Source organism: Pelophylax lessonae (genome assembly GCF_965119305.1).
Source record: "Pelophylax lessonae genome assembly, chromosome: 1".
Taxonomy (NCBI): Eukaryota; Metazoa; Chordata; class Amphibia; order Anura; family Ranidae; genus Pelophylax; species Pelophylax lessonae.
This window is the reverse complement of record NC_138768.1, coordinates 142292583-142320556: the sequence shown is the minus strand read 5'-3', so window position 1 is coordinate 142320556 and position 27974 is coordinate 142292583. Positions and strand designations below refer to the sequence as shown.

The 27974-nt window shown below is 44.4% G+C and overlaps 1 protein-coding gene across 1 annotated transcript in view; it reads right to left on the bottom strand.

Annotated features, from left to right (window-relative positions):
* The window catches only part of MSH3 (mutS homolog 3), a 429495-nt gene that overhangs the window by 189606 nt on the left and 211915 nt on the right, over nt 1–27974 (bottom strand). The window contains 1 exon segment of the mRNA XM_082257605.1: nt 21357–21489. Within this exon segment, the coding sequence (XP_082113731.1) occupies nt 21357–21489 (133 nt within the window).

Sequence of the window (27974 nt, the reverse complement as noted above, 5' to 3'; positions counted from 1 at the left end):
ATGAAACTCATTATTTAATTGCTGCTTGGATAGCACAGCTTTGGAACTGTCACATTATAATGCGCTTTTTAAAATCCATCAAACTGTATACAATTAAAATATAATTATTTTCAATTACATTTAGTATTGGTCTAAAATATTCCATAGGGGAATTATTGCACAGAAAATCGTTCCACTGCATTGCAGCACTCCTAGAAATTAGAGATGATGTAGGCTTAATAGGATCTAAAAAAAATAAAAATAAAGCAGGGATATAACGATAGACACATACAAAATAGGGACAGCAGCAGATACAGCATTAATTTCAAATCATGTGTGTGCAAACCTTTAAAGTACATTTATAATGTAAATATAATTAACAAAAAAAACAAAAAACTTTTAGACTAATCACTTTATTTTCTTGGAAATTTCTATTAGCTATTAGTGCAGTGTGACGTGAGTGTAGATGCTGCAGAAGGAAGAATTACATAAAGTAAATGCAAGTGTTTTTTGCTTACAATTGCAACATTTGTACACATTTGCCAAATCACCAAAGCATCCTCTAGCTCAAACTGTACTTGTGCATACATACTATTCAAATTTATATAAACAGTTTTAGTATAAGCCCACTTTAGACTAAAAGCTAGTACACACTATAAAGAAAAGCGGGCACACATTTTGGTCCAAAGAGTTTTCGTACGATTTTCGTATAGTGTGTACACATCTTTCGACAGCAGATTCCGAATTTTCATACAAAAATTCTTTAGTACAGCCAGAGGATTGCCACAATTCAGACCCAGCAACTGCCATTGGTGCTATCCAGGTTATATATCCCGAGAAGAGAAAAAGAAAGGAAGAAGAGGAGCCCAGGTATCGCCACACGGCTTCGGCCTTCGCCTGGGTAATGTCGGACTACGATAAAATTGCCGCCGTGACGTCACGGACTACACAAACATAGCTGCAGCCTGGAGGCCAAACCAAGTGAAAATGCCCACTGTGACATCACAGACTTCCCATACATGGTCGCCAGCCACGCCGAACGCTCTGTACTTCACACTGCACATGCAGGACCTACATCCAGGGGACTCCGCTGCACCCTCTGCACTGGGACCCCCACCAGACACAAGGTACTGCACCCCATACTGCAAGGGCAGGACACTGCCAGGTTCCGGTGGAAACCCAGCTCAACTGAGGGATCTTTAGGATGGAAGAAGGGAACCCGCAGGCAGGCCCGACCATCCCTTGAGGGTACCTGTGTCCACCCCAAACCACACAAAGGGGGAGAGGAGGGACCATACTTATCACTCCATGGTGTGGGTGACGCTTCAGACAGAACTTCTTCGCACCGAAGTAGAGGAGATGTCGGATAAGGGGGTGCTGCGACTCGGACCAGCACATAGTCATATGCGACCCTGCAAGACATTTAACTTACGGGCCAGCCTTTACCCATGAGGCTATGTAGCGGCCGACCTAGCATGTAGCTGTGGTCTGCATGCGCTCGCTGGCTGGACTGGAGGGGCCACTGGATCTAGATTATAGAGCCCGTCGCCCAGCACTGCAGTTGACTGTAGATCTCCCAGGAGAAAAATCAAGAAGATGCATAGAAGAAGAAAAAATTGCTAGGACCAAGAGATCCCAGCAGGGAGCCTAGGTCTTTACTTCTGACAAGACAGAATAAAACTGAATACCTATAGAAGGGAGGGGGTTATATACCAGCTGAGGATGGCCCATGGGCATAGCCAAGTTTTTTGTTCTGACCAGTACTACTCCTGCAGAAGATGATATACAGTAACTCTATAGTTATGATTTATGGAGCGCTGTGTCAGTCGATAAAGGAAAGAGAAAATGCTCTTCGCCTGGAAAAAAAAAATGAATGCAGCCACTGGTAAGCTACAATTTATTACATTTTTTTGTTCTTGGGTTTAGTAATCCTTTAACCACACTACAGTAAAAAGTATTGGGCACTTAATTTAGAAAATGTCCTATCCAACTTCCTAAAGGAAAACTGACTGCATTACTGGCTAAAGATGATCATACAGGGAGTGCAGAATTATTAGGCAAATGAGTATTTTGACCACATCATCCTCTTTATGCATGTTGTCTTACTCCAAGCTGTATAGGCTCGAAAGCCTACTACCAATTAAGCATATTAGGTGATGTGCATCTCTGTAATGAGAAGGGGTGTGGTCTAATGACATCAACACCCTATATCAGGTGTGCATAATTATTAGGCAACTTCCTTTCCTTGGGCAAAATGGGTCAAAAGAAGGACTTGACAGGCTCAGAAAAGTCAAAAATAGTGAGATATCTTGCAGAGGGATGCAGCACTCTTAAAATTGCAAAGCTTCTGAAGCGTGATCATCGAACAATCAAGCATTTCATTCAAAATAGTCAACAGGGTCGCAAGAAGCGTGTGGAAAAACCAAGGCGCAAAATAACAACCCATGAACTGAGAAAAGTCAAGCGTGCAGCTGCCAAGATGCCACTTGCCACCAGTTTGGCCATATTTCAGAGCTGCAACATCACTGGAGTGCCCAAAAGCACAAGGTGTGCAATACTCAGAGACATGGCCAAGGTAAGAAAGGCTGAAAGACGACCACCACTGAACAAGACACACAAGCTGAAACGTCAAGAAATATCTCAAGACTGATTTTTCAAAGGTTTTATGGACTGATGAAATGAGAGTGAGTCTTGATGGGCCAGATGGATGGGCCAGTGGCTGGATTGGTAAAGGGCAGAGAGCTCCAGTCCGACTCAGACGCCAGCAAGGTGGAGGTGGAGTACTGGTTTGGGCTGGTATCATCAAAGATGAGCTTGTGGGGCCTTTTCGGGTTGAGGATGTATTCAAGCTCAACTCCCAGTCCTACTGCCAGTTTCTGGAAGACACCTTCTTCAAGCAGTGGTACAGGAAGAAGTCTGCATCCTTCAAGAAAAACATGATTTTCATGCAGGACAATGCTCCATCACACGCGTCCAAGTACTCCACAGCGTGGCTGGCAAGAAAGGGTATAAAAGAAGAAAAGCTAATGACATGGCCTCCATGTTCACCTGATCTGAACCCCATTGAGAACCTGTGGTCCATCATCAAATGTGAGATTTACAAGGAGGGAAAACAGTACACCTCTCTGAACAGTGTCTGGGAGGCTGTGGTTGCTGCTGCACGCAATGTTGATGGTGAACAGATCAAAACACTGACAGAATCCATGAATGGCAGGCTTTTGAGTGTCCTTGCAAAGAAAGGTGGCTATATTGGTCACTGATTTGTTTTTGTTTTGTTTTTGAATGTCAGAAATGTATATTTGTGAATGTTGAGATGTTATATTGGTTTCACTGGTAAAAATAAATAATTGAAATGGGTATACTGTATATTTGATTTTTGTTAAGTTGCCTAATAATTATGCACAGTAATAGTCACCTGCACACACAGATATCCCCCTAAAATAGCTAAAACTAAAAACAAACTAAAAACTACTTCCAAAAATAGTCAGCTTTGATATTAATGAGTTTTTTGGGTTTATTGAGAACATGGTTGTTGTTCAATAATAAAATTAATCCTAAAAAATACTCATTTGCCTAATAATTCTGCACTCCCTGTATACTGCAGGCAGCCAGGAAATGTACTGTCCCTAAATTGAAACATTTTTTACTGAGTACACTGCAGACACCCAACTGGTCGATTGATTGGCCAGACTGGGATGATGTAAGTCTTGTACATACGTATGGCAATTATTGTACAGCTCAGTGTAAACTCTTGGCAGGTCTTGGGTGCCAGGTTGATGTAACTCCTGTACACAAGTGTGGGAGTTAATTCATCCTGGCATCCAAGGCAGAAGCTTTTATGTCTCAGATAGGCATACACAGTGTCCTCTCTAATAAAGCCTAGCTGCTAGCAATTTATAGCCAATATAAATTATCCACAACTGTAGTGTTGTGCTAAAAACTGCACCAAACAAGATCCACTCCATAAATAGTCTTGGACTGTAATAGTTACTTGATAACTCAAGGGTCTTGATACTTTCAATAGACAATGAGTAGCGGACAAACTGAAATACAAGAGAAAAGAAGGGGAAGCACAGACCCTAGCGCAGTTAATCCTTTTATTGTGAATCAGTAACAAAATAAAATCATCACATTCACATTTTGCAGAAAGTGCACAGGCACTTCAATAAAAGATGTAGTCTGGTGATGAGGTATACGCTCTGTATGCTGTTTGGTGTCCCGTGTGTGAGCCTGCTGACAAATATAATGAAGCTGGAACTTACAGTGCCTTGCGAAAGTATTTCGGCCCCCTTGAACTTTTCAACCTTTTGCCACATTTCAGGCTTCAAACAAAGATATAAAACTGTAATTTTTTGTGAAGAATCAACAACATGTGGAATCACGAAGTGGAACTAAATTTATTGGATATTTTAAACTTTTTTAACAAATAAAAAGCAGATAAAATTGGGCGTGCAAAATTATTCAGCCCCTTTACTTTCAGTGCAGCAAACTCTCTCCAGAAGTTCAGTGAGGATCTCTGAATGATCCAATGTTGACCTAAATGACTAATGATGATAAATAGAATCCACCTGTGTGTAATCAAGTCTCCGTATAAATGCACCTGCAGTCTCAGAGGTCCGTTTAAAGCGCAGAGAGCATCATGAAGAAAAAGGAACACACCAGGCAGGTCCGAGATACTGTTGTGGAGAAGTTTGAAGATGGATTTGGATACAAAAAGATTTCCCAATCTTTAAACATCCCAAGGAGCACCGTGCAAGCGATAATATTGAAATGGAAGGAGTATCAGACCACTGCAAATCTACGAAGACCTGGCCGTCCCTCTAAACTTTGAGCTCATACAAGAAGACTGATCAGAGATGCAGCCAAGAGGCCCATGATCACTCTGGATGAACTGCAGAGATCTACAGCTGAGGTGGGAGACTCTGTCCATAGGACAACAATCAGTCGTATACTGCACAAAACTGGCCTTTATGGAATAGTGGCAAGAAGAAAGCCATTTCTTAAAGATATCCATAAAAAGTGTCATTTAAAGTTTGCCACAAGCCACCTGGGAGACACACCAAACATGTGGAAGAAGGTGCTCTGGTCAGATGAAACCAAAATCTAACTTTTTGGCAACAATGCAAAAGGTTACGTTTGGCGTAAAAGCAACACAGCTCATCACCCTGAACACACCATCCCCACTGTCAAACATGGTGGTGGCAGCATCATGGTTTGGGCCTGCTTTTCTTCAGCAGGGACAGGGAAGATGGTTAAAATTGATGGGAAGATGGATGGAGCCAAATACAGGACCATTCTGGAAGAAAACCTGATGGAGTCTGCAAAAGACCTGAGACTGGGACGGAGATTTGTATTGTTTGTAATCAGTAGGTCTAGTAACGCGTTCTCTTGTTGGTGCATTCACCAGCTGACCCATGAAATTATCCTGCAAGACATTAAGGAAATGGCAAGCCTTAGATGAATGAGCAGTCCCTTCAGCCCAGTCTATATCTGAATAATTAAAATCCTCAATAATAATCACATTTCCCACCTTTGCCACCATTCCAAGCTGTGATAGGAGGTCCACCTATTGTTTCGAGATATCACGGAAGAATTTATTTTTATTTTTATATTTATTTATACAGTATTATAAATTATAGTAATGTTTTTTTGTTTAATAATTCTTTATTAAGAATTTTTTTTCTGTACCAGAACAAGTGCATGTACATAACTACACAGTGAATACAACAAACAATGCATTAGCATAGACATTCAACGTAATGTGTCTTTGGCACAAATGGATACAGTCATTCCGGTATGGTTTTCAGACCCCCTAGAAGGGGGGGTTGAGAAGATAGGGAGAAGAGAGACAAAAAGAAGAGAGAATAGTAAGTGAAGGAGGGGAAGGGGAACAGGTAATTGGAGGAGGGGGGGGGGGAGGGGGGATGGGGGGGAGAGGGAGGGGGAAGGGGGGTGTGGTGAGGTGGAGGAAATAGAAAGGGGGGGAGAGGGAGGGGGGAAGGAAGGATTAAGGGGGGGGGGGGTAAATGGAAAAGGATAGGTAAATGAGGGGGATGGGAGGGGATGGAGGGGGAATAAGGGGGGGGGGGGTGGGTGGTTGGCCAGTCAACAGGAAATTGAGTATTACATTTCACAACCTGTTAAATACCAATATTATAAGCGTCATTAACCAATCAATGTGATGTACCTCGTTCTACCTATGGGTTGTCTACTACATCAGGAGATTTATTCAGTAATGTAGCATATTCAGCCGAGTGTGTAAATAGCAACCAGCAAGCCCAGATGGAGTTAGCTTTGGACGAAAGATTGCGTAAAGAGTACGATGTATCTTCCATGCGGTAGATAAAGTCAACTGCCAGCAGCCATTGGCAAATCGTAGGAGCTCTGGGTTGGGCCCAAAGTTTTGGGATTAGAGATTTGGCGGCATTGAGAAGGTGGGGAGTTCTAGAGTTCTTGTAGATATAGGCAGGTTCCTTGGTGGAATGAAATAGTACCACCCAGGGGTCAGCAGGGACTGGGGAACCTTGAATTTTCTGTATCAACTTGAGTATTGTATCCCAGTACTGTTTGATAACTGGGCAATGCCACCAGATATGAGCATGCGTTCCTTTACCCCCACATCCCCTCCAACAACGATCGGAGGAGTCAGGGAAGATACTTTTCAGCCTGGCAGGAGTCAGGTGCCACCGGGTAAGAAATTTATAGTTCATCTCTGCCGTACGAGCAGAAACCGAGGTCTTGTGTGTCAGAGTTAGGATAGTCGTCTTCTGTTCATCCGAAAGTGAGCTCTCCAACTCCCTTTCCCAAGCCGTGAAAAAGCGTAAGTCAGTGGAAGTATGCAATTCCAAGATTGCCTTGTAAAAGGATGATAATGGTTTATCCGGCGGAGGAGAGCGGGCCAAAATTTTTTCAACAGGCATGAGGTCCTCTAGAGTACGTATTGGGGTTGGCAAGGATTTCACGAAGTGTAGCAGTTGTGAGTACCGCCAAGAGTCCATGAATGTAGGGGGGGAATTGACAGCTAAGTCATTCAAAGGGAGGATTCCCGGAGGTGGTCAACACTTGGTGTAGAAGAGGTTCTGAGTTTTTCATCCAAGATCCAAAAAGGGGATCTAAATTACCCGGGGGAAAATAGGAATGGCCCAGGAGGGGCATGATGGGGGAGTTGTATGGCCAATGGTGTTTTTTGCAGAGGTAGTCCCACATTTGGAGCGTGACCCCTGTCAGGGGGGATTTGCGTAGTCTAAGAGACCTGTATTGGGGTGGGATCCAAAGCTGAACATAGGGATCTGCACCGCACAAATCTCTCTCTAGGCCCACCCAAAGCTTGTCGGTTGCATGATATTTCCAAGGTTGCCGCTTGATGATACAATTTTATGTTAGGTAGCGCCAAACCCCGTGTCCTTAGATTGAGATAGCAACGATCTAGCAAGGCGGGGATGTGTATTATTCCATACGTATTTACCAATAAGACTATTCAATGCCCTAAAAAAGCTTGGCAGGACTCTACACGGGAGCATCTGGAACAAGAAAAGCACCCTGGGCAAAATATTCATCTTGATAACATTGATGCGCCCTACCCAGGAGGTAGCAAGCCAGCGCCAGGAATGAAGGTCACTTCTAATGGCGTTTAGGAGCGGGATGTGATTGTGGGAGAAGACAGCGGGATGTGATTGTGGGAGAAGACATCGGAAAGCAAGGGAAACAGGTGTATTCCAAGATATTTGAGGGAATGTTTTTGCCAGGTGAAGGGAAAGGAGGATTTGAGAGCGGGCACTGTCCGGGGGGGGGACTGATATATTTAAGATTTCAGATTTGGACATGTTTATTTTAAAGTTAGACAAAGTCTGAAAAAGGGAGAATTCTTTCATAAGGTTGGGTAGCGTAATGGTAGGTTGTTGAATGTAGAACAGAATGTCGTCGGCGTAAGCCGCGTATTTATGCTCCACCTCAGCCACCTTGATTCCATGTATGTTTGGATTATTCCGGATGGTGGAAAGGAAAGGTTCTAGGGAGATTGCAAAAAGGAGAGGGGATAGTGGACAACCCTGTCGCGTGCCGTTATAGAGCGTAAAGGGTTCACTAAGGGTGCCATTCACTCTAATCTGAGCCGTGGGGAAGTTATAGAGCGCAAATATCATGTTGAGCATACGTGGCCCCACCCCCAGGGAAACCAGCGTCTCTCCCAGGAACCCACCCTGTCAAACGCTTTTTCAGCGTCCGTGGAAAGCAGGAGGGTGGGCTGGGAGTTCCCCCGAACATGTGCGATCAGTGAGAGTGTACGCGATGCATTATCCCGCGCCTCCCGGCCAGGGATAAAACCCGTTTGGTCTTTAGACACCCACTTAGGGATTAGTGGGAGCAACCTTTTAGCTAAGGCCTTCGCATACAATTTAGCGTCTATGTTTAAGAGGGAGATAGGTCGGAAGTTGCTACACATAGAGGGGTCTTTACCCGGCTTAGGTATCACAGTGATGTGAGCGTGCAATGTTTCAGGTCAAGCGGGTTTGCCACCAGGGAATGTGTTAGCATAAGCGGTTAGTCTAGGTAGGAGGATGTCTGAGAATGTGCGATAATATGTGCATGAGAAGCCGTCTGGACCGGGAGCCTTACCTGTGGCCATGGATTTAAGTGCCTGCTTAAGCTCATCAGTGGTAAAGTCAGCCTCAAGTGGTTTGAGCAGGGCACGGGGGAGACGGGGGAGGTTAGCGTTGGCCAAGTATGAAGTGATGAGGTCTGTGTTAGGTTCCACATCCGCCTGCCCCTGCGACACCTGATAGAGCTGCTGATAGAACTTTCAAAACTCACCAGCTATGGCCGTAGTTTCGTGTTTCAGGGAGGCGTCTGCACCTTTAATCTTTGCAATGTAAGCGGCAGATTTCTGTAAGCGCAGTGATCTAGCTAACACTCTACTAGATTTGTTTCCCCATTCATAGTGTTTATGGGAGATCATGCGAAACGTTTTGACAGTTTCCTTATGATACAATCGTTTCAATTCTTCCCGCTTAAGAGTCAGCTGCTCCAACAGGGTTAAGCTTATGTGAGCATTCTAGTGATTTAATGGTCGAAAGTAACTCAGACTGTTCCTGGATACGTTCCCTTTTTCGTCTGGAGCCCAAAGAGATGAGCTTTCCTCTGATGTGTGCCTTGTGCGACTCCCATAGAACCCCTGGGTCAACACTGGGAGATTGATTGTCAGCAAAGAACAGTCTGAGTTCCTCCGAGATATGGTTTTTATCTATATCTTGGGAGATGAGGTTATCGTTGAGTTTCCAGTGTGTAGATTTAAGGGGGAATGTGGGGGAGGAAATGGTAACACAAATGGGAGCGTGGTCTGAGAATGTAGATGTGGCTATTGTGGCTGATTGGAGTAGATGTAGATGGTGATGATCAAGGAATGATCAAGGAAGACATAGTCAATCCTCGCGTATGAGTTGTGCAGAGCCGAAAAGTGGGAGTAGTCTTTCTCAGAGGGGTGGGTGATACGCCAAGTGTCCAGTAGCTGGGCTTCATGCAATTTTTTGCGGAGCCTTGCCAAAGACTTATGGGGTATAGAGGAACGCCCTATGGACGTGTCAAGAGCCGGCTCTATAGGGACATTGAAATCCCCAGCAGTAATAACCGTACCTTGTGCAAAAGATTGTAATTTGTCTAGTGTGGAGTTCAGGAAAGAGACCTGATTGTGATTAGGAGCGTAAATGTTGGCCAGAGTGCAAAGATCATTGCCCAGGGTGCCTCTCAGAAACAAATACCTCCCATGCAGGTCCGCTTCCATGGTCGGTAACGTGAATGGGGTGTCCTTATGGAAACCAATGGCGACTCCCTTTGCTTTTCTAACGTCTGAGACGCTATAATACCATTGAGGGTAATCAATAGAGTTTATACGAGTGGAAGTGTGCATGGAGATGTGGGTCTCCTGTAGAAAAACCACATCTCCGCGCAATCGTTTTAGTTCTCGATATAGTGAGTGGCGTCTACCCGCCGTTTGGAGGCCTCTCACATTATAAGATACTAGGTTAACGGTCGCCATGGATTCCCAGAACGGGCAGCAGTGAGCATAATATATAGACATGACCAACCGGAGGGGGGGGGGGGGGGGGGGGGGAAGAAGTAGGGGGTGTAGAAAAAGAGGGAGAAGAGACAGGGAAATGTATAAACAGAAAAGCGGTAACCAGAGTGAGGATATCTAACAAGTACATCCTCACAATTAGCAGACTCAACACCGCCCGATCACCGTGATCAACGGCATCAGTGAGCGGGCAGCGCACGTCAGTGGGGTCTACCCGCCGCTCAGAGCCCGACCGTCGGCGATCCGCAATAGGCGCCGACAAGAGGGGGTGAGCGCCGAATGTATCCCCAATAGAACATGCGCCCCCTACAACCCGAGGCACAGGTTCTCTAGGCATAGGGTGGCGCGGGGAAGAGAGGGCGGAGCTTCACCGGAGGCTAAGCACTCTCGTAAAATGTGCTCCAGCAAATGATGCTGAGAAAACATAATTTGTGCAGGCTAGTCTCAGCTTAATTGCCCAACACAACAGAGTCCAAAGAGTGTTAGAACTCAAATTTCAAAATTAGTAAGAGTCAAGGTTGTCGAACGGACACAAACCTGTAAACTAGTTTAAACGCTAAGACATGTAAAAATGCAAAAATCAGTCACCCAGGACCACCGCCACATACCACCAGTCACGGTATGGACGGCAGCCTCCTGCGGACCGAAAGAAAACGAATAAACTTAAGTTCTCGAGCAGGACCCGGAATATAGGATACATGAAAAATCAGCCATCTAGGGATTTGTAGCAGGAAATTAAAGGCATACGTTTTCGCGGGCCCCATATAGTGGATGCAACATGGTGAAAAACCAAAAAACAGTTAGCAACCGATCTGTAGAAAAAATGTGAACAGTCCAACCATAAAAATAAAAAGAAAACCGAAGGATCGGAGAGCAGACATAGTGTCAGCAAAGTGAGAGAAACCCATAAGTGATCAACTTAGCTCATTTTAGTGGTGAGACGTTGGAGGACAGCCTGTGTTTCTTCGAAGCTCTTTGCCAATGAGATTCCATCGTGGGCTCTAATATTGGAAGTTCATCATGCCATCCGGGTAATTCTGGTGCTACGATGTTGATATCCATGCAAAATTTTTCCAGGTCCTCAGGGAAATCGCAAGGTAGCGGTGCGGCCATCTCTGGAAGCCACCAGGCACGAGGGGAATCCCCATTGGTACGGAATGTTCGCCTGTCTGAGCTTCTCAGTCAGGGGTTTAAGGGCCCGACGCCTATCCAGAGTCTCCCTGGCCAGATCGGGGTAGAGGGCCAGGGTGACCCCATCAAACTCCAAAGACTGTGCTTCCCTCGCCCGCTTCATGATAAGTTCCTTCTCCCCATAGTAGTGGACGCGGCAGATGACATCCCGTGGGGTTTCAATCGCCATGTTGCGAGGGCGCAGGGCTCGGTGCACTCGGTCCAGCATCAATGGATGGTCCACCGGATTACCCAGGAGCTTATTAAATATGCCTCTTATGGTGGGCGCCAGGTCGTCATCTTTGGTGGCTTCAGGGAGACCTCGCACGCGGATGTTATTGCGGCGATTTCGGTTCTCCTGGTCTTCGATCTTGTAAAGGGCCATTCTGTGGGCAATCGCTAAAAGTTTTTGATTAATTTGCAAGTCCCGTATCGCTGCCGAGTGTGTGTCCAGCCGATGTTCGTTGTCTTCAACTCTTGTAAGTACTTGCGAGAGGTCCGAGCGGACCGCTGAGACTTCTTTACGGATCGTGCTCTCCAAACTATAGAGTAGGGAGGCTAAATCCTGCTTGGTGGGAAGACCGCTGACCAGGGCGGCCACTTCAGTCTGGCTCAGTGAGGTGGTATGACTGTCAGAGTCACAAGACGAAGCCGGGGAGCTGTGGCGGGAAGAAGGCCTCAAGCTGGAGGCGTAGTCTCCACTGCGCTGTGAGCGGCTTGGGCCCCCGGCATCCATGGAGTCCTCTGGTTCCGGGGCCAAAAAGCACTTAATGGAGCTTGTGACCGAACCTTTCGTGGGCTGGATACGTCCCGTTCGCCTTCCCATACTCGGTGGATGAGGGAGCAAGCCGTGAGTTGGAGCAAAATAACACTTTTAGCAGGGCCGCCGGCGGAGATCAGTTCTCACACGTCCTCACAGTTCCATGCGGAAGTCACGCCCCCCCAGTATTATATATGTTATACCTGAAGGGTTTCACTTGTACTGTTTCTTTAAGGCTGGCTCCACCCAGGAGTGATGACAAGGGTCAAGGGGCAGAGTGGCCATCTTAGACACATGTAAGAGATGCATTGATATACAGAGCTGTCCTGTAATGCATGTTGTAGTGTACAGTGAGTCCTGAATAAACAACCGTTGTTCCAGACCAGAGTCCTGTGTCTCTCACAACACGGAGAATATAACAGTGTCGACGAGGATGGGATTTACAAGGTTACTATCCGTGTGAGAAAAGAAAGAAAGAAAAAAGAAAAAAAAACTCTGGATTGTCAGCTGAATACAAACGCCCACAGAGCCCAGCAGGAAAATGTCATTGATCGGGACATTAAGTGAATTTGATGGAGAACAGACAACCTGGAGTTCCTGGATTTAGAGACTGGAACAGTATTTCTGTGCAAATGCCATCCCAGGCGACAGGCAAGTAGCAGTATTTCTGACAGTGGTTGGTGCTAGGACATATGACAATTTTAGGGATCTCCTTTTCCCTGAAAAGCCAGCAACTAAGACTTTGGCAGAGCTCCTGACACTGTTAGGAAATCACTTCCAGCCTAAACCACTAGAGATTGCAGAAAGATTCCAGTTCCATCAGTGGCAGCAACAGCCGGGTGAAGATATTAAGGCTTATAGCCTCAACCTGTTCTTTTGGGGAGTACTTACCGACTGCACTGAGGGATAAGTTTGTCATGGGACTAAATAGTGAGTCTAGCCAAAAGAGACTGTTAACCGAGAAAGACCTTACCCTTACAAAGGCAATTGAGATAGCTTCAGTAATGGAAATGGCTGTGAAAGATACAGAGGCATTGAACCCCCAGAGCAGAAGGGAAGAGGTTAAAGAGGAAGTTTTCAGAACAGCAGTCAAGCCAACAGCAGCAAACTATAGACCCTCACCAAGCCGGGAGTCAGCTTGCTACCGTTCTGGGAATACAGACCATGATCACAGACCATGATCACAAAGTCTGCCGATTTAAGGATCAGCTCTGTCATAATTGTGGTAAGACAGGCCATCTGAAACGAGTCTGCCGTAGTAAGAAGGTGCAAAATAAACAACATTTGAACACCAGGACAAAGGCATATATGGTGGGGAGATATACATCGTCATCTGAATCAGAGGATGAGGAAGTGCTCCACAGATTAGACATACATCATATGCATTCAGCACCCTCAGCAATGACTGTAGAGGTAACCGTGGAAGGAAAGAAATTCAAGATGGATGTAGACACAGGAGCAGCAGTTTCAGTTATCACCCAGAAACAATGGAGAAAACTTCTGATCCGAACAACTGTCTGTCCAACACCAATCAAACTGCAGACATACTCAAAGCAGATACTCCACCCACTGGATTACGTGAAAGTACAGGTATCCTACAAGGGTCAGACGAAGAGAATGCCATTATATATCCTAGAACATGGGGGACCCCCTCTCTTTGGGAGAGACTGGATTGCTCACTTTGGCATGCCAGACATCGCCATTAACCCCTGCAACACCGTGACCATCCCATCAGGGGATGAAGAGGGATGGGTGGAATCCCTGAAACAGCGATTCCCACAAGTCTTTGATAACCATTTGGGGAAAATAAAGCATGTGAGACTCAGGCTGAAACCCAACGCCCAGCCTAGGTTCTTCAAAGCTCGGACGGTACCTTTCGCACTCCGAGCAGGTGTGGAAGCTGAACTAAGCCGGCTTGAGGAACAAGGTGTCATCTCAAAGGTAGAGCACAGCGAGTGGGCATCACCAGTTGTACCAGTAAAGAAAGCGAATGGGGACTTGCGTATTTGTGGTGATTTCCGCATGGCACTAAATTCTCAACTGGAGATAGACCAGTATCCCCTACCCAGAGTAGATGACATTTTTGCCTCTCTTGCAGGAGGTCAAAAGTACACCAAGCTTGATCTCAGGCAAGCTTATTTACAGTTTGAGGTCCACCCTTCGTCCCGCAAGTTTCTAACTATCAACACTCACAAGGGACTGTATGAATACAATCGGATGGTGTTTGGTGTAGCCTCCGCCCCTGCAAAATGGATGAGATTTTGGCAGACATTCCTTTCACACGGTGCCTGTTAGATGATATGCTCATCACAGGCCTGATGGACCAGGAACACAAGTGTAACGTGGAGCTTGTGTTGGCGAGACTCCAAGAGCAGGGTCTAAAAGTGAACTTGGCAAAATGCCAATTCATGGTACCTAAATTGGAGTTTTGTGGCCACCTTGTGGATGCAGAGGGTATACACACCACGGAAGCCAAAGTTGATGCTTTAGTAAAAGCTCCAGCCCCAGCCAACATCTGCGATCATACCTGGGCTTGCTGAACTATTACCACAAATTCCTGCCAGATCTAGCACACTTTGTTTCCGTTAACAAGCTTTTGGAGAAACACTCCAGATGGAACTGGTCGGCTGCATGCCAACGTGCTTTTGAAGTTTCTAAGCGGAAGTTGTTGGCGTCACGCATGCTCGTGCACTATGACCTCCAAAGGCCTCTCACCTTGGCTTGTGATGCCTCACCCTATGGTCTAGGGGCTGTGCTATCTCACGTTTTACCAGATGGGTCAGAGAAACCTGTGGCATTCGCCTCCAGGTCCTTGACAAAAGCAGAAAGCAATTACTCTCACATTGACAAAGAGGCTCTAGCGCTCATATGGGCAATTAAGAAGTTTCATCTTTACCTGTATGGTAGGGAATTCACCATACTGACTGATCATAAACCCAGGGCTTGACAAATTTTCCTGAAATCTAGGAGCCAGCTAAAAAAGTTAGGAGCCAGTTTTTTATTTTTTTTTTTTAAACTAACAACCAAGCTTTATTTAATAAAACGGATACTAAATTTACACATAAATACGACTAGAACCCCATTCTCCTCTATAGCGCAATTGGATGGAAACAGACTGTCTGTCTCTTTCCATCCGATGCCATCTGATCCGATCCACGGGATGAGTAGAAAACAGAACCACCATCCGTCTGCTTTTGGCGGACAGGATCAGATGGCGGTAGATTACTGCTCAATAGAGGAGAATGAAGGGTCCGATCAGGTCTGCCTGAAAAACTGACAGGTGGACCTGATCAGACAGCCCGTGTGAAAGGGGCCTTCGGCTGTGGCATGGCGATGAGGAAAAAAAAAAAAGATTTTATATATATATAGATATATATATATTTATTATTTTTTTTTAATAATAGGGAAAAAAAAGAATTTTTTTATTTTTTTTAATAATTAAAAATAAAGAAAAAAATATTTTTTTTTTACATTTAAAAAATAAATTAAATTAATAATAACCACACTCCCTGTCAAAGGTAACTAACTGGACAGGGAGATGGTAATTGCATTAGGAACAAACAGGCAGTGGAAACAGTCATTACTCCCGGCCACCACAAGAGGGCGCCAGTTCCCCATTGGAAGCCTCTCATCTCAAGTAGGTCGAAAAGCCGGGGCCTCAATTTTCGGACGGCGTGGAAGTCCGTGCACTCCGTGCGCGGAAGTCCGTGCAAAAAATCACTGGACACCTTCTGCAGGGCACCCCAGGCGCCAGGTCGCTAATTCTAGTCGCAAATGCGACCTGGCGCCCGGGGATTGTCGAGCCCTGCATAAACCACTTCTTCAGATCTTTAGCCCCGACAAAGGCATCTCCCAGACGACTGCGGCCCATCTTCAAGGCTATGCCTTATTCTTGGGAGCATATAGCTACAAAATCCAGTATGGCAGCAATGATGCCAATGCTAATGCGGACGCCATGTCCCGTCTGACAAGGACATTAACAGACTCTTCTCCACCAGTCAAGAGTTGTCGTTACATCAGCCTGTCCTTTCTGTCTTCTGGGGGAGGTAGCAGCCCATACAGCCAAGGATACCTTCCTTAAGACAATACTCACCTGGGTACGGTACGGTTGGCCTGCAACTGTCACAGAGGATTATGAACCTTACTTCCGTAGGCATCTGGAATTAACTGTGGCTGGCAACTGTGTTTCATGGGGAGACTGAGTGATCGTTCCACAGACCCTCCGGAGACACATTCTGGACTTGCTACATACTGGTCATCCCGGGGGCACACGTATGAAACAAAAAGGCCCGAGGCTATGTGTGGTGGACTCCGATATCACGACATATGTGAATGCGTGTGCTGGATGTGCACAAACTGCAAGAGACCCTCCTCGAGGGTGCGTCCAGCCCTGGACTTGGCCCACGGTTCCCTGGTTTCGCCTACACTTGGACTTTGCAGGCCCGATCAGAGGACACACCTTTTTGATCATTATTGATGCCCATTCAAAGTGGCCTGAGGTCATTCCTGTTACCCAGCCGACGACTAAGGCGACGATTTCCATACTGTTACATCTCGCTGTTACGTTTGGATACCCCAGAGAAATTGTCACAGACAACAGTGCACAATTCACAAGCCAGGAGTTTCAGAGTTTCCTGACTGCCCACAACATCAAACACAAGTTGACCGCACCTTACCACCCGGCTACAAATGGTCAAGCAGAAAGGTTTGTACAGACCTTCAAACGCTATTTCAAAGCTACTGCGGCTACAAGAAAACAGTCCCTGTCACCCCAGCAGCTGGACTCCTTCCTTTCTACTTACAGAACCACACCACATGCAACCACTGGGAAAACTCCAGAAGAACTTCTTTTGGTCGGCAGCCATGGACTGTTTTGGACATGCTCCGCCCTCAAACGGTCCAGGAACATGTACGGCAGTCCCAAGACAAGAGGGTCGAACACGACGAGATTCCCCGGTTTACAGCCCAGCAAAAAGGTATGGGCCCGATCTTATGGCGCTTCCAACACTCGTTGGCTTCCTGCTATCGTCGCAGAGACTTTGGGACCCAAAATGTATAGGGTCTGCCTGGAAGTTGGTTCCATTTGCAGACGGCATGCGGACCAATTGCGTCCTCGTTCTCAGCTGCCCGAATCCCTGACATCGGCTGCACCTCCAGTGTCTCAAGGATCTGCTCCTACCGGATCAGGAGGCATTGAGACTGATGCTTGGGGGGACTCTAAACTTTTGAACTCCGCTCCAACAGAGCCCTCCAGCCCTGGTCCAGAGGTCTGTTCACCCTCTGAGCTAGGTGATCCCCTCTTGGCCCCGCCGGTGTCCATTCCGGCCAGCCCTGCTTCCTCCGGCCCCGAGGCCCTGGGTGCCCGTCCTCAACGACGCTGTCGCCCTTGTGACCGTTTACAGCTGCAAGACCAGTTACGAGACTATCGCCGGCCCCCGCCGAAAGTGATCCGCTGCCATGTTCTCCTCGTAGCATCCCTGGAAGTTGTTCTCACATCCGGACGCGGAAGAAGCCATGTAAATCTCCTGAGTTGGAGGACTGCATGGGACAATTATTAGTTACTGTTTTATGCCTGTTCTCGTTTTGTTTTTTTTTTTCTTTTTTTGTTGTTTTTTTTTTTTTTAGGGATGGATGGAAGGTGTTCTACCTGAAGGGTTTCACATGTACTGTTTCTTTAAGGCTGGCTCCACCCAGGAGTGACGACAAGGGTAAGGGGCAGAGTGGCCATCTTAGACACATGTAAGAGATGCATTGATATACAGAGCTGTCCTGTAATGCATGTTGTAGTGTACAGTGAGTCCTGAATAAACAACCGTTGTTCCAGACCAGAGTCCTGTGTCTCTCACAACACGGAGAATATAACTATATTATATATATACAAACAGTGCATTGCGAAAGTATTCGGCCCCCTTGAACTTTTCGACCTTTTGCCACATTTCAGGCTTCGAACATAAAGATATAAACTGTTATTTTTTGTGAAGAATCAACAACAAGTGGGACACAATCATGAAATTTTTGGATTTCAAAATTATTCAGCCCCCTTAAGTTAATACTTTGTAGCGCCACCTTTTGCTGCGATTACAGCTGTAAGTCGCTTGGGGTATGTCTCTATCAGTTTTGCACATCGAGAGACTGAAATTTTTGCCCATTCCTCCTTGCAAAACAGCTCGAGCTCAGTGAGGTTGGATGGAGAGTGTTTGTGAACAGCAGTTTTCAGTTCTTTCCACAGATTCTCGATTGGATTCAGGTCTGGACTTTGACTTGGCCATTCCAACACCTGGATATGTTTATTTGTGATCCATTCCATTGTAGATTTTGATTTATGTTTTGGATCATTGTCTTGTTGGAAGACAAATCTCCGTCCCAGTCTCAGGTCTTTTGCAGACTCCATCAGGTTTTCTTCCAGAATGGTCCTGTATTTGGCTCCAGCCATCTTCCCATCAAAATTTAACCATCTTCCCTGTCCCTGCTGAAGAAAAGCAGGCCCAAACCATGATGCTGCCACCACCATGTTTAACAGTGGGGATGGTGTGTTCAGGGTGATGAGCTGTGTTGCTTTTACGACAAACATAACGTTTTGCATTGTGGCCAAAAAGTTGGATTTTGGTTTCATCTGACCAGAGCACCTTCTTCCACATGTTGGGTGTGTCTCCCAGGTGGCTTGTGGCAAACTAAACGACACTTTTTATGGATATCTTTAAGAAATGGCTTTCTTCTTGCCATAAAGGCCAGATTTGTGCAGTATAGGACTGATTGCTGTCCTATAGACAGAGTCCTCCCCCTCAGCTGTAGATCTCTGCAGTTCATCCAGAGTGATCATGGGCCTCTTGGCTGCATCTCTGATCAGTCTTCTCCTTGTATGAGCTGAAAGTTTTGAGGGACGGCCAGGTCTTCGTAGATTTGCAGTGGTCTGATACTCCTTCCATTTCAATATTATGGCTTGCACAGTGCTCCTTGGGATGTTTAAAGTTTGAGAAATGTTTTTGTATCCAAATCCGGCTTTAAACTTCTCCACAACAGTATATCGGACCTGCCTGGTGTGTTCCTTGTTCTTCATGATGCTCTCTGCGCTTTAACCACTTTAACACTAGCCACTGTGCTGCTACTGCGGCACAGTGGCTCGTTATCGTCTAGCGGCGTAGACCTACGTCGCTAGACTCCTCCCCTGTAGGCGGCGCTCATTCACAGCGGGAGCCGGGCCAGGGGAGGAGCGGCGGCGATCGCCGCTGCTCTGCCCCGATCGTCGGGGAATCCAGTTTGGAGATCCGCCCGCCTGTGTAAACAGAGCGGGCGGATCTCCTCAGTGACAGATCGGAGTGTTCAGCATAGCTGGACATCCGATCTGTCCCTGGCTCACTCAGTCCCCTCCCCCCCCACACGTTAGTAAGCACCAGGTATACATTAACCCCTCCCTCTCCAATAAAATTAACCCCTTCCCTGCCAGTGTCATTTTTACAGTAACAGTGCATATTTATAGCACTGATTACTGCAATAATGTCACTGGTACCCTCAAAAGTGTCAAAAATGTCAGTCAAGGGTCCGATCTGTCCGCCGCAATGTCGCAGTCCCGCAAAAAAAAAAAATCACAGATCGCCGCCATTACTCGTTAAAAAAAAAACACCAAAAATGACAGAAATCTTTCCCTTAGTTAGTAAACGCAATAACTTTTGCGCAAACCAATCAAAATACGCTTATTGCGATTTTTTTTACCAAGCATGGGTAGCAGAAAACAAATTGGCCAAAAATTAAAAAAAAATTGGTTTTTACATCTTTTTTGGGGGGAATTTCATATAAAAAAATGTTAAAAATATTGTTATTTTTTCAAAATAAACGCTCTTTTTTTGTTTATAGCGCAAAAAGTAAAAATCGCACAGGTGATCAAACACCACCAAAAGAAAGCTCTGTTTGTGGGAAAAAAAGGACGTAAATTTCGTTTGGGTACGGCGTCGCATGACCGCGCAATTGTCAGTTAAATTCGCACAGCGCCGAATCGCAAAAAGTGGCCCAGACGTAAGACAGCAAAATGCTCTAGTGGTAAAGTGGTTAAAGGGACCTCTGAGACTATCACAGTGCAGGTGCATTTATACGGAGACTCAATTACACACAGGTGGATTCTATTTATCATCATTAGTCATTTAGGTCAACATTGGATCATTCAGAGATCCTCACTGAACTTCTGGAGAGAGTTTGCTGCACTGAAAGTAAAGGGTCTGAATAATTTTGCACGCCCAATTTTTCAGTTTTTTTATTTGTTAAAGTTTGAAATATCCAATAAATTTCGTTCCACTTCATGATTGTGTCCCACTTGTTGATTCTTCAAAAAAAAAAAAAAAAAATCACACTTTTATATATCTTTATGTTTGAGCCTGAAATGTGGCAAAAAGTCGAAAAGTTCAAGGGGGCTGAATACTTTCGCAATGCACTGTGTGTGTGTGTGTATATATATACATATATAAATAAAGTAGTGATCGACCAATATCATTTTTTTATTGCCAATACCGATATTTTGGTAGTCGCATATCGGTATCGGCCGATATCTGCCGCTATTTTCGGGCAAATGTATTTATTTATTTTTTTTACAGGTACTGTTGTGGAGGGATCTAGGGGTCCCCCAAACCCCTCCTCTGCACTTAAAAGCATTCAAAAATGCCAATTTTGACATCATTACATCACTTCCGGGTTTTTACATGGAGACCCGATCAGAGCAGAATGCAGCTTTGATCGGGTCTTCTCTTCAGCGACCGTGCAGGTAGGATGCCCGGGGACGGGAGACCCGGGCGAGCCATGGAAGGTGGCGGGAGGGGGGAGGTCCCTTCCCGCTCCTTGTAATGACAGCCGAGCGGCTTCTCAAATGCATCGGTTGTCATTACAAGACAGCTGACCGTTGGCTATGGACGCCAGTACCGGGTGATGCCTCTAGCTGCAGTCATCACTCTGGTACAGCACTTTCCCGAAATATCGGAAATATCGGTAACCTCAGGGGACGATTCTGATATATCGGGGAAAGTGCAGATCGGCCCTCGATATAACGGCTTTGCCGATAATCGGTCGATCCCTAATATATATATATAATATATTGAAATGTATTCTTTAGTGTTTTTGGGTGCTGCACAAAGCATAGTTTAACTTTAGGTATTAGAAGAACAAACCAGGAGAGTGTCTGTATTGCTAAAATTAAATTACATTTGCTAAATGTATATCTTTTCCAACATGCAAGCCCAAATAAATTGCCTCTGTTCTCTTCATTTAGTTAATAAGACCAGTCAGTTAACCATCATTTCGGAGGAAGAAAAAAATTCTCAAAGACCTTTAAAGCCCACACTTTAACAGCAGACCTTCACAGCTGCGGGGGGAACTGGTCTACAAAAACCAACATACCTTTTTGTGATAAATACTACCAATCCCTCGATCCAGATCAGGCAGCTTGTTGAGGTAACCTTGGATTTGGATAAAAACACTGCTGTCTGAAAAAAGAATTTCTGACACAGCATCAAGCCGCATGTTGATTTCACTGGGAAATAAGAGATAATTGGAAATACAAGTTAAAATGTAATCAGGCACAGATTTCCAATGAAAACACAATTGACATACAGCTACAGCATGTATTCTACTATTACCTAATTTTAACATTTATAGATTGATGCAGTGTGCTTCGTATTGTTTCAATTTTGCTGTTAACAACAATACAGCCTTGATAACTTTAACATATATCTATATATACATATATATCTCTATATATCTATATATATCTCTCTCTCTCTATATATATATATATATATATATATATATATATATATATTTATTTATTACAGGTACTTTTATAGTGCTGTCACTTTAGGCAGCACATTACATAAATATTGTACATTCACATCAGTCCCTGCTCTAAAAGGAGCTTACAATCTAAGGTCCCTAACTCGCATTCATACATACACATATCTTTCCATACCTCAGGAAAGCATTGCATTCCTGAGTGACCGATGCAAAGCCCAGAGCGTAGATTAGTTGGTTTTAAAAATGTCAATTGATTACAGACTCTTGCCATGTTACTGCAACCTTTAATTATTTTTTTTTCCCCTTTAGCTCAGTTCAGCAAAGTCTTTGAAATCTAAACCTTTTGTTTTTGTATACGATTTTTTAGTTTTTGTTATAAAATCAAACCACATTAGTAATCACTAGAATCATCCATTAAATCACTCTTTGTGAGCAGTCCAATGAATTTAGTCAGTTCACAGCCATATCATTGAGGAATTAGCCACTACAAATCCAATTTTTAAAAGAAAAATGAGCATCATTTGCTTTGCTTGCAAACATCAGGGTGTTTATGCCCTTGTAAAGCCCAGTGCCGAACTATTGATGAGTAATATATATATATGGGTGACAACATTTGAGGACAGCATTTACATCATTGCCTCTATAAAACATCATCCGACTTATCCTATTTTACCGTTACTTTTTTGTTTTATTAATTACTACTTAATATTTGACAACTGAATCCTGATATCTGACACTTTCAGTCCCTGTAGCGCAGAGATTACCCTAGGAGAGGAGGAAGCAGCACAAGGAGCCTACCAGTTATGCTGATGTGTTCATGTACTAACAAGGAGCATTCTGATAGAAGAGAGAAAACGGACAGAGATGAGCTCATTAATCTGCTGCTTCTTTTGTACTATTCAATCAAAGGCTGGGTGAGGGACAAAATCTGTATGCGTTACTTAATAGTAGCAGAGAAAATAAAAATAAGCCTTCTGTCCTCTGGGGCAGGGCTGTGTAAAATCTTAGGACTGGTGAATATGGGAATTATGGGATATACTGGAAACGCCCTTAACCTCTGTTTCCTCAAGTTAATGGCGCTGTGAGTAGGTATTTGCTGTGGACTTCGGTGGGATTTTGTTTTTGACACAGGTGGATGTTCGCTACTACCCTCGCTCTTCCATCAATCTCCATTTTTCTTTCGCCTCTTTGCTTCCCTTTCTTCCCCTTTTTTTCTCTTTATTAATTTTTTTTCTCTCGTGCCTCATATGGATCTAACTTCCAATGGATTATGCATGGCAGCGTAGACGGAATCTGGTTGACATACTATGGTCTGAAGTAATAAACATTAAGCGTGATGTTGACAAATGATATGTTTTATCCTTAGATTGTATGAGCCTCATTGTTGTATGTCATGCAAGTTGACAACACTCATGGTTTTTGTCAATCTATTCATATCTTATTTTCTGTTTCTCCTTCTTAGGACTGTATGGACAGAAATGCAGATAGTTTGGCAGGTAAAACAGCAAACTTGAATACGTTTTAGCTATATATTTAGCGATTTATCTGAAGTTTAGCTTTAAAAATGTATTTAATGTAAATAACTGCTATACATGTAATCCAAAACTTACGACTAAGCTGTCTGGGACTGAATAAAGTTTTTTATGAAAGGTGGTGTCAATGGCTTGCGGTTGGTGTTGTATTGTTATATGTAATTTAAAGCACACCTGAAATCACATCACCTTGGTAAAGCTCCACTGATTATAGGAAAAAAAACAACTGCGCTAATTCAAAACAGAAGCAGCAACTTCAAGTGCGACCAACACCCCAAAAGTAAAAATATAAAAAACAAGCTGCGCTAGAAATTGAAACAGTCCATATGAATGTCCATAGGTGTAAATATAAAGTGATGACACTTGTGCAGGTACCGCTTACCGAATTCCAAACAATTAAGAGCCAAATGGGTGAAGGCAGGTGTCTTCAAATAGTGAGGCGCGGTAAACTTCAAAGGACTCCAATATGGTTCTCCTCAGTGAAACATTAATGAAAAAAAGAAAAACAACACCATAGTGTAAACCGATAACGAGTAAGGAGTAGATGCTCCAAATAGGTTATGACCTGTGCAGGTACCGCTTACCAGAAATGACTGATTTTGTAGACAAAATGTAGTATGATGACTCCACCAGGTCTCAAAGAATGAACAGCAAGCCTGCACTCTTGTGATGCAAATCTCCAGAAATGGGTATTATGTAAAAAGGAAAAAAAGGGCAAACGCCATAGCGTAAAACCAAAAACAATAGGTAATGACACCCGAAATTTGTGAAACTGGAATACCAGTACTAAATGTGGTAATTGAATAGTGAATGAGTGACAACCATCACCAAACTGAGTATATACCCCTTACCAAAATAAAGCAAGAGGAAAATCAGATAGACTCCCCAGTGTGATTGTCCGCTTACCAGATGGACTAGTATATAAACATGTAGAGATAGGGGGTCCCGATCATGCAACCAAGAGGGCACCAGTAAGGATGGGTACTCTTACCGACTCCAGGTGGTATATGAGCGGGGGTTCAGAGTAACATCAGGCTAACTCCAATAGGACTCCTCCAACCAAGGCTCAGGAAGTAGTGCAGGTTAACCGAGGAATAAGGAGGGGAGAGCCATAGCATAAAATCCAACGGTAATTTATTCAAAACATAAAAGTTACACTTACAAACATCAGATGACAATACGTGGGTAGAAGGGAGGTAACAGCCGCCGGCCGGACGGCTCCGCTCGCCCGTCCTTCGTAGACGAATGTGTAGGTGTGACGTCAGCACGCCGTGACCTAATCAGTATTGTCATCTGATGTTTGTAAGTGTAACTTTTATGTTTTGAATAAATTACCGTTGGATTTTATGCTATGGCTCTCCCCTCCTTATTCCTCGGTTAACCTGCACTACTTCCTGAGCCTTGGTTGGAGGAGTCCTATTGGAGTTAGCCTGATATTACTCTGAACCCCCGCTCATATACCACCTGGAGTCGGTAAGAGTACCCATCCTTACTGGTGCCCTCTTGGTTGCATGATCGGGACCCCCTATCTCTACATGTTTATATACTAGTCCATCTGGTAAGCGGACAATCACACTGGGGAGTCTATCTGATTTTCCTCTTGCTTTATTTTGGTAAGGGGTATATACTCAGTTTGGTGGTGGTTGTCACTCATTCACTATTCAATTACCACATTTAGTACTGGTATTCCAGTTTCACAAATTTCGGGTGTCATTACCTATTGTTTTTGGTTTTACGCTATGGCGTTTGCCCTTTTTTTCCTTTTTACATAATACCCATTTCTGGAGATTTGCATCACAAGAGTGCAGGCTTGCTGTTCATTCTTTGAGACCTGGTGGAGTCATCATACTACATTTTGGCTACAAAATCAGTCATTTCTGGTAAGCGGTACCTGCACAGGTCATAACCTATTTGGAGCATCTACTCCTTACTCGTTATCGGTTTACACTATGGTGTTGTTTTTCTTTTTTTCATTAATGTTTCACTGAGGAGAACCATATTGGAGTCCTTTGAAGTTTACCGCGCCTCACTATTTGAAGACACCTGCCTTCACCCATTTGGCTCTTAATTGTTTGGAATTCGGTAAGCGGTACCTGCACAAGTGTCATCACTTTATATTTACACCTATGGACATTCATATGGACTGTTTCAATTTCTAGCAAAGCTCCACTGATGTATTAAGCAGGGTATAAACACAATAGAATTCTGCCTATTCAGCAGGTTCCATCTGTTCAACCGAACCATTGAACTGCCCTGCTGATTTGTGTATTCTGAAGGGGAAAGGTTTGGGAGTCCCGACTGTCAAAATACAATGGCAAAGCAGGAGAGATCCCAGCAACCACATCACATGTTTGGATGCAGGGATCTGTGATTTTTTTTACATTCAACCTGCTGCATGTATACCCCCTACTTACTGCCAGCCGCCTCCAAGTTTCTACAAGTTCAAATTCCCTATTCAGCACCCAATAATCCTGGAGTGCACTGGTATTAAAATCTTGGTCTTAAGATCTATGAATAAGAGCCTGGCTTCTATAACCTCTGCCTCACTAATACCCAGTAAGATTATCCATCACAGCGATGGATCAATAGTGAGACACATGTGGTGGAAAATGGTGGGGTGAAGCTCTCAACCACAGGAGCTGGTTGAAATTTGTATACCAAAGCATCCTGGACTCAGGACTACCAGAATTCTGAACAACAAAGGCACTTGCAATGACATACCAGAGAATAAAATGGTCATTGTTTCAATTTTATGTTGCACGACAACATCCCTTGTGATAGCATGAATTGTGACAGGTCCTGTTTTTGGAGAAATCTAGGGGCTACTAGACCCCATGTCTCCCCTCTGACCTCCAAAGAATCTGATCAAACTGAGATCTGTTTGATCAGATACTTTCACAAGTAAATTGTAAACAAACCAGAAATCCTCATTACTTCTGATTTCCAGCATCACACAGTGGGAGGAACAACAGCAGTTCCTCTCATTGTGTCTGGGGAAGCCGATGCTGCTGATCCCACCTTTACCGGGCTCCTCTGACAGGAGAACCAGGTAGACGAGTCGGTGGACAACCCTCTGCCAACTGAAATAGTAATCCAGTGGCTGTATAGCTGCTCAGATCGTTTGTACATTGGAGGGAATTGCCTGCTGTAAAAAAATGATACCAGGATCATGGTTGTAGCCTCATCCATGATCCAGGTATAACCAGTGAAACCTAAGGCCATTTAAAAAAAGTTAGATATACCTAAACCCAAGAACAAAAATGTAATATGTTGCAGTTTGTCAGTCCTTTGATATGGTGGCTGCAATAGTTTTAATTTTTTCAGGCTACATACATTTGTATAAAAATACAGAACAATGACCTTTGATCCTATTAAAAATAAAATCTGGTGTTCCTGTAACTCCCTGTTTACTGAACTGAAATCTCAAACAATGCTATTGGCTTTCCCAGCTTTCTTCTGTAACCTACAGAAAACCTAAAGTGCCTTGAAAAAGTATTCATGTTCCAACGAAAACCGTAAATGTATTTTATTGGGATTTTAGGTGATAGACCAACACAAAGTGGCACAGAATTGTGAAGTTGAGGGAAAATGATAAATGGTTTTTAAAATTGTTTAAAAATAAATATGTGAAAAGTGTGGTGAGCATTTGCATTCAGCCCCCCCAAGTCAATACTTTGTAAAACCACCTTTCGCTGTAAACTACAGATGCAAGTATTTTTGGGGATGTCTCCACCAGCTTTGCATATCTAGACAGTGACATGTTTGCCCATTCTTCTTTGCAAAATAGCTCAAGTTCTGTCAGATTGGATGGATAGCGTCTGAATAGCAATTTTCAAGTCTTGCCACAGATTCTCAAATGGATTTAGGTCTGGACTTTGACTGCACCATTCCAACACACGAATATGCTTTGATCTAAACCATTCCATTGTAGCTCTGGCTGTATGTTTAGGGTCATTGTCCTGCTGGAAGGTGAACCCAGTCTCAAGTCTTTTACAGACTAACAGGTTTTCCTCTAAAATTGCCCTGTATTTGGCTCCATCCATCTTCCCATCAACTCTGACCAGCTTTCCTATCCCTGCTGAAGAAAAGCATCCCCACACCATTTTTCAAGGTGGGAGTGGTGTGTTTAAGGTGATGTGCAGTGTTAGTTTTCCGCCACAGTTAGCATTTTGCTTTTAGGCAAAAAAGTTCAACTTTGGTCTCATCTGACCAGAGCACCTTCTTCCACATGTTTGCTGTGTCCCCACATGGCTTCTGGCAATCTGCAAACGGGACTCCTTATGGCTTTCTTTCAACAATGGCTTTCTTCCTGCCACTCTTCCATAAAGACCAGATTTGTGGAGTGCGCGACTAAATTGTCCAGTGGACGGATTCTCCCACCTAAGCCGTGGATCTCTGCAGCTCCTCCAGAGTTTCCATGGGCCTCTTGGCTGCTTCTCTGAATAATGCTCTCCTTGCTCGGCCTGTCAGTTTATGTGGACGGCCATGCCTTGGTAGGTTTGCAGTTGTGCCATACTCTTTCCATTTTTAGATGATGGATTGAACAGTGCTCCGTAAGATGTTCAAAGCTTTTTGTACCCAACCCTGCTTGAAACTATTCCAAAACTTTATCCCTGCCCTGTCTGGGGTGTTCCTTTGCCTTCATGATGTTGTTTGTTCACCAAGGTTCTCTAACAAACCTCTGAGGGCTTCA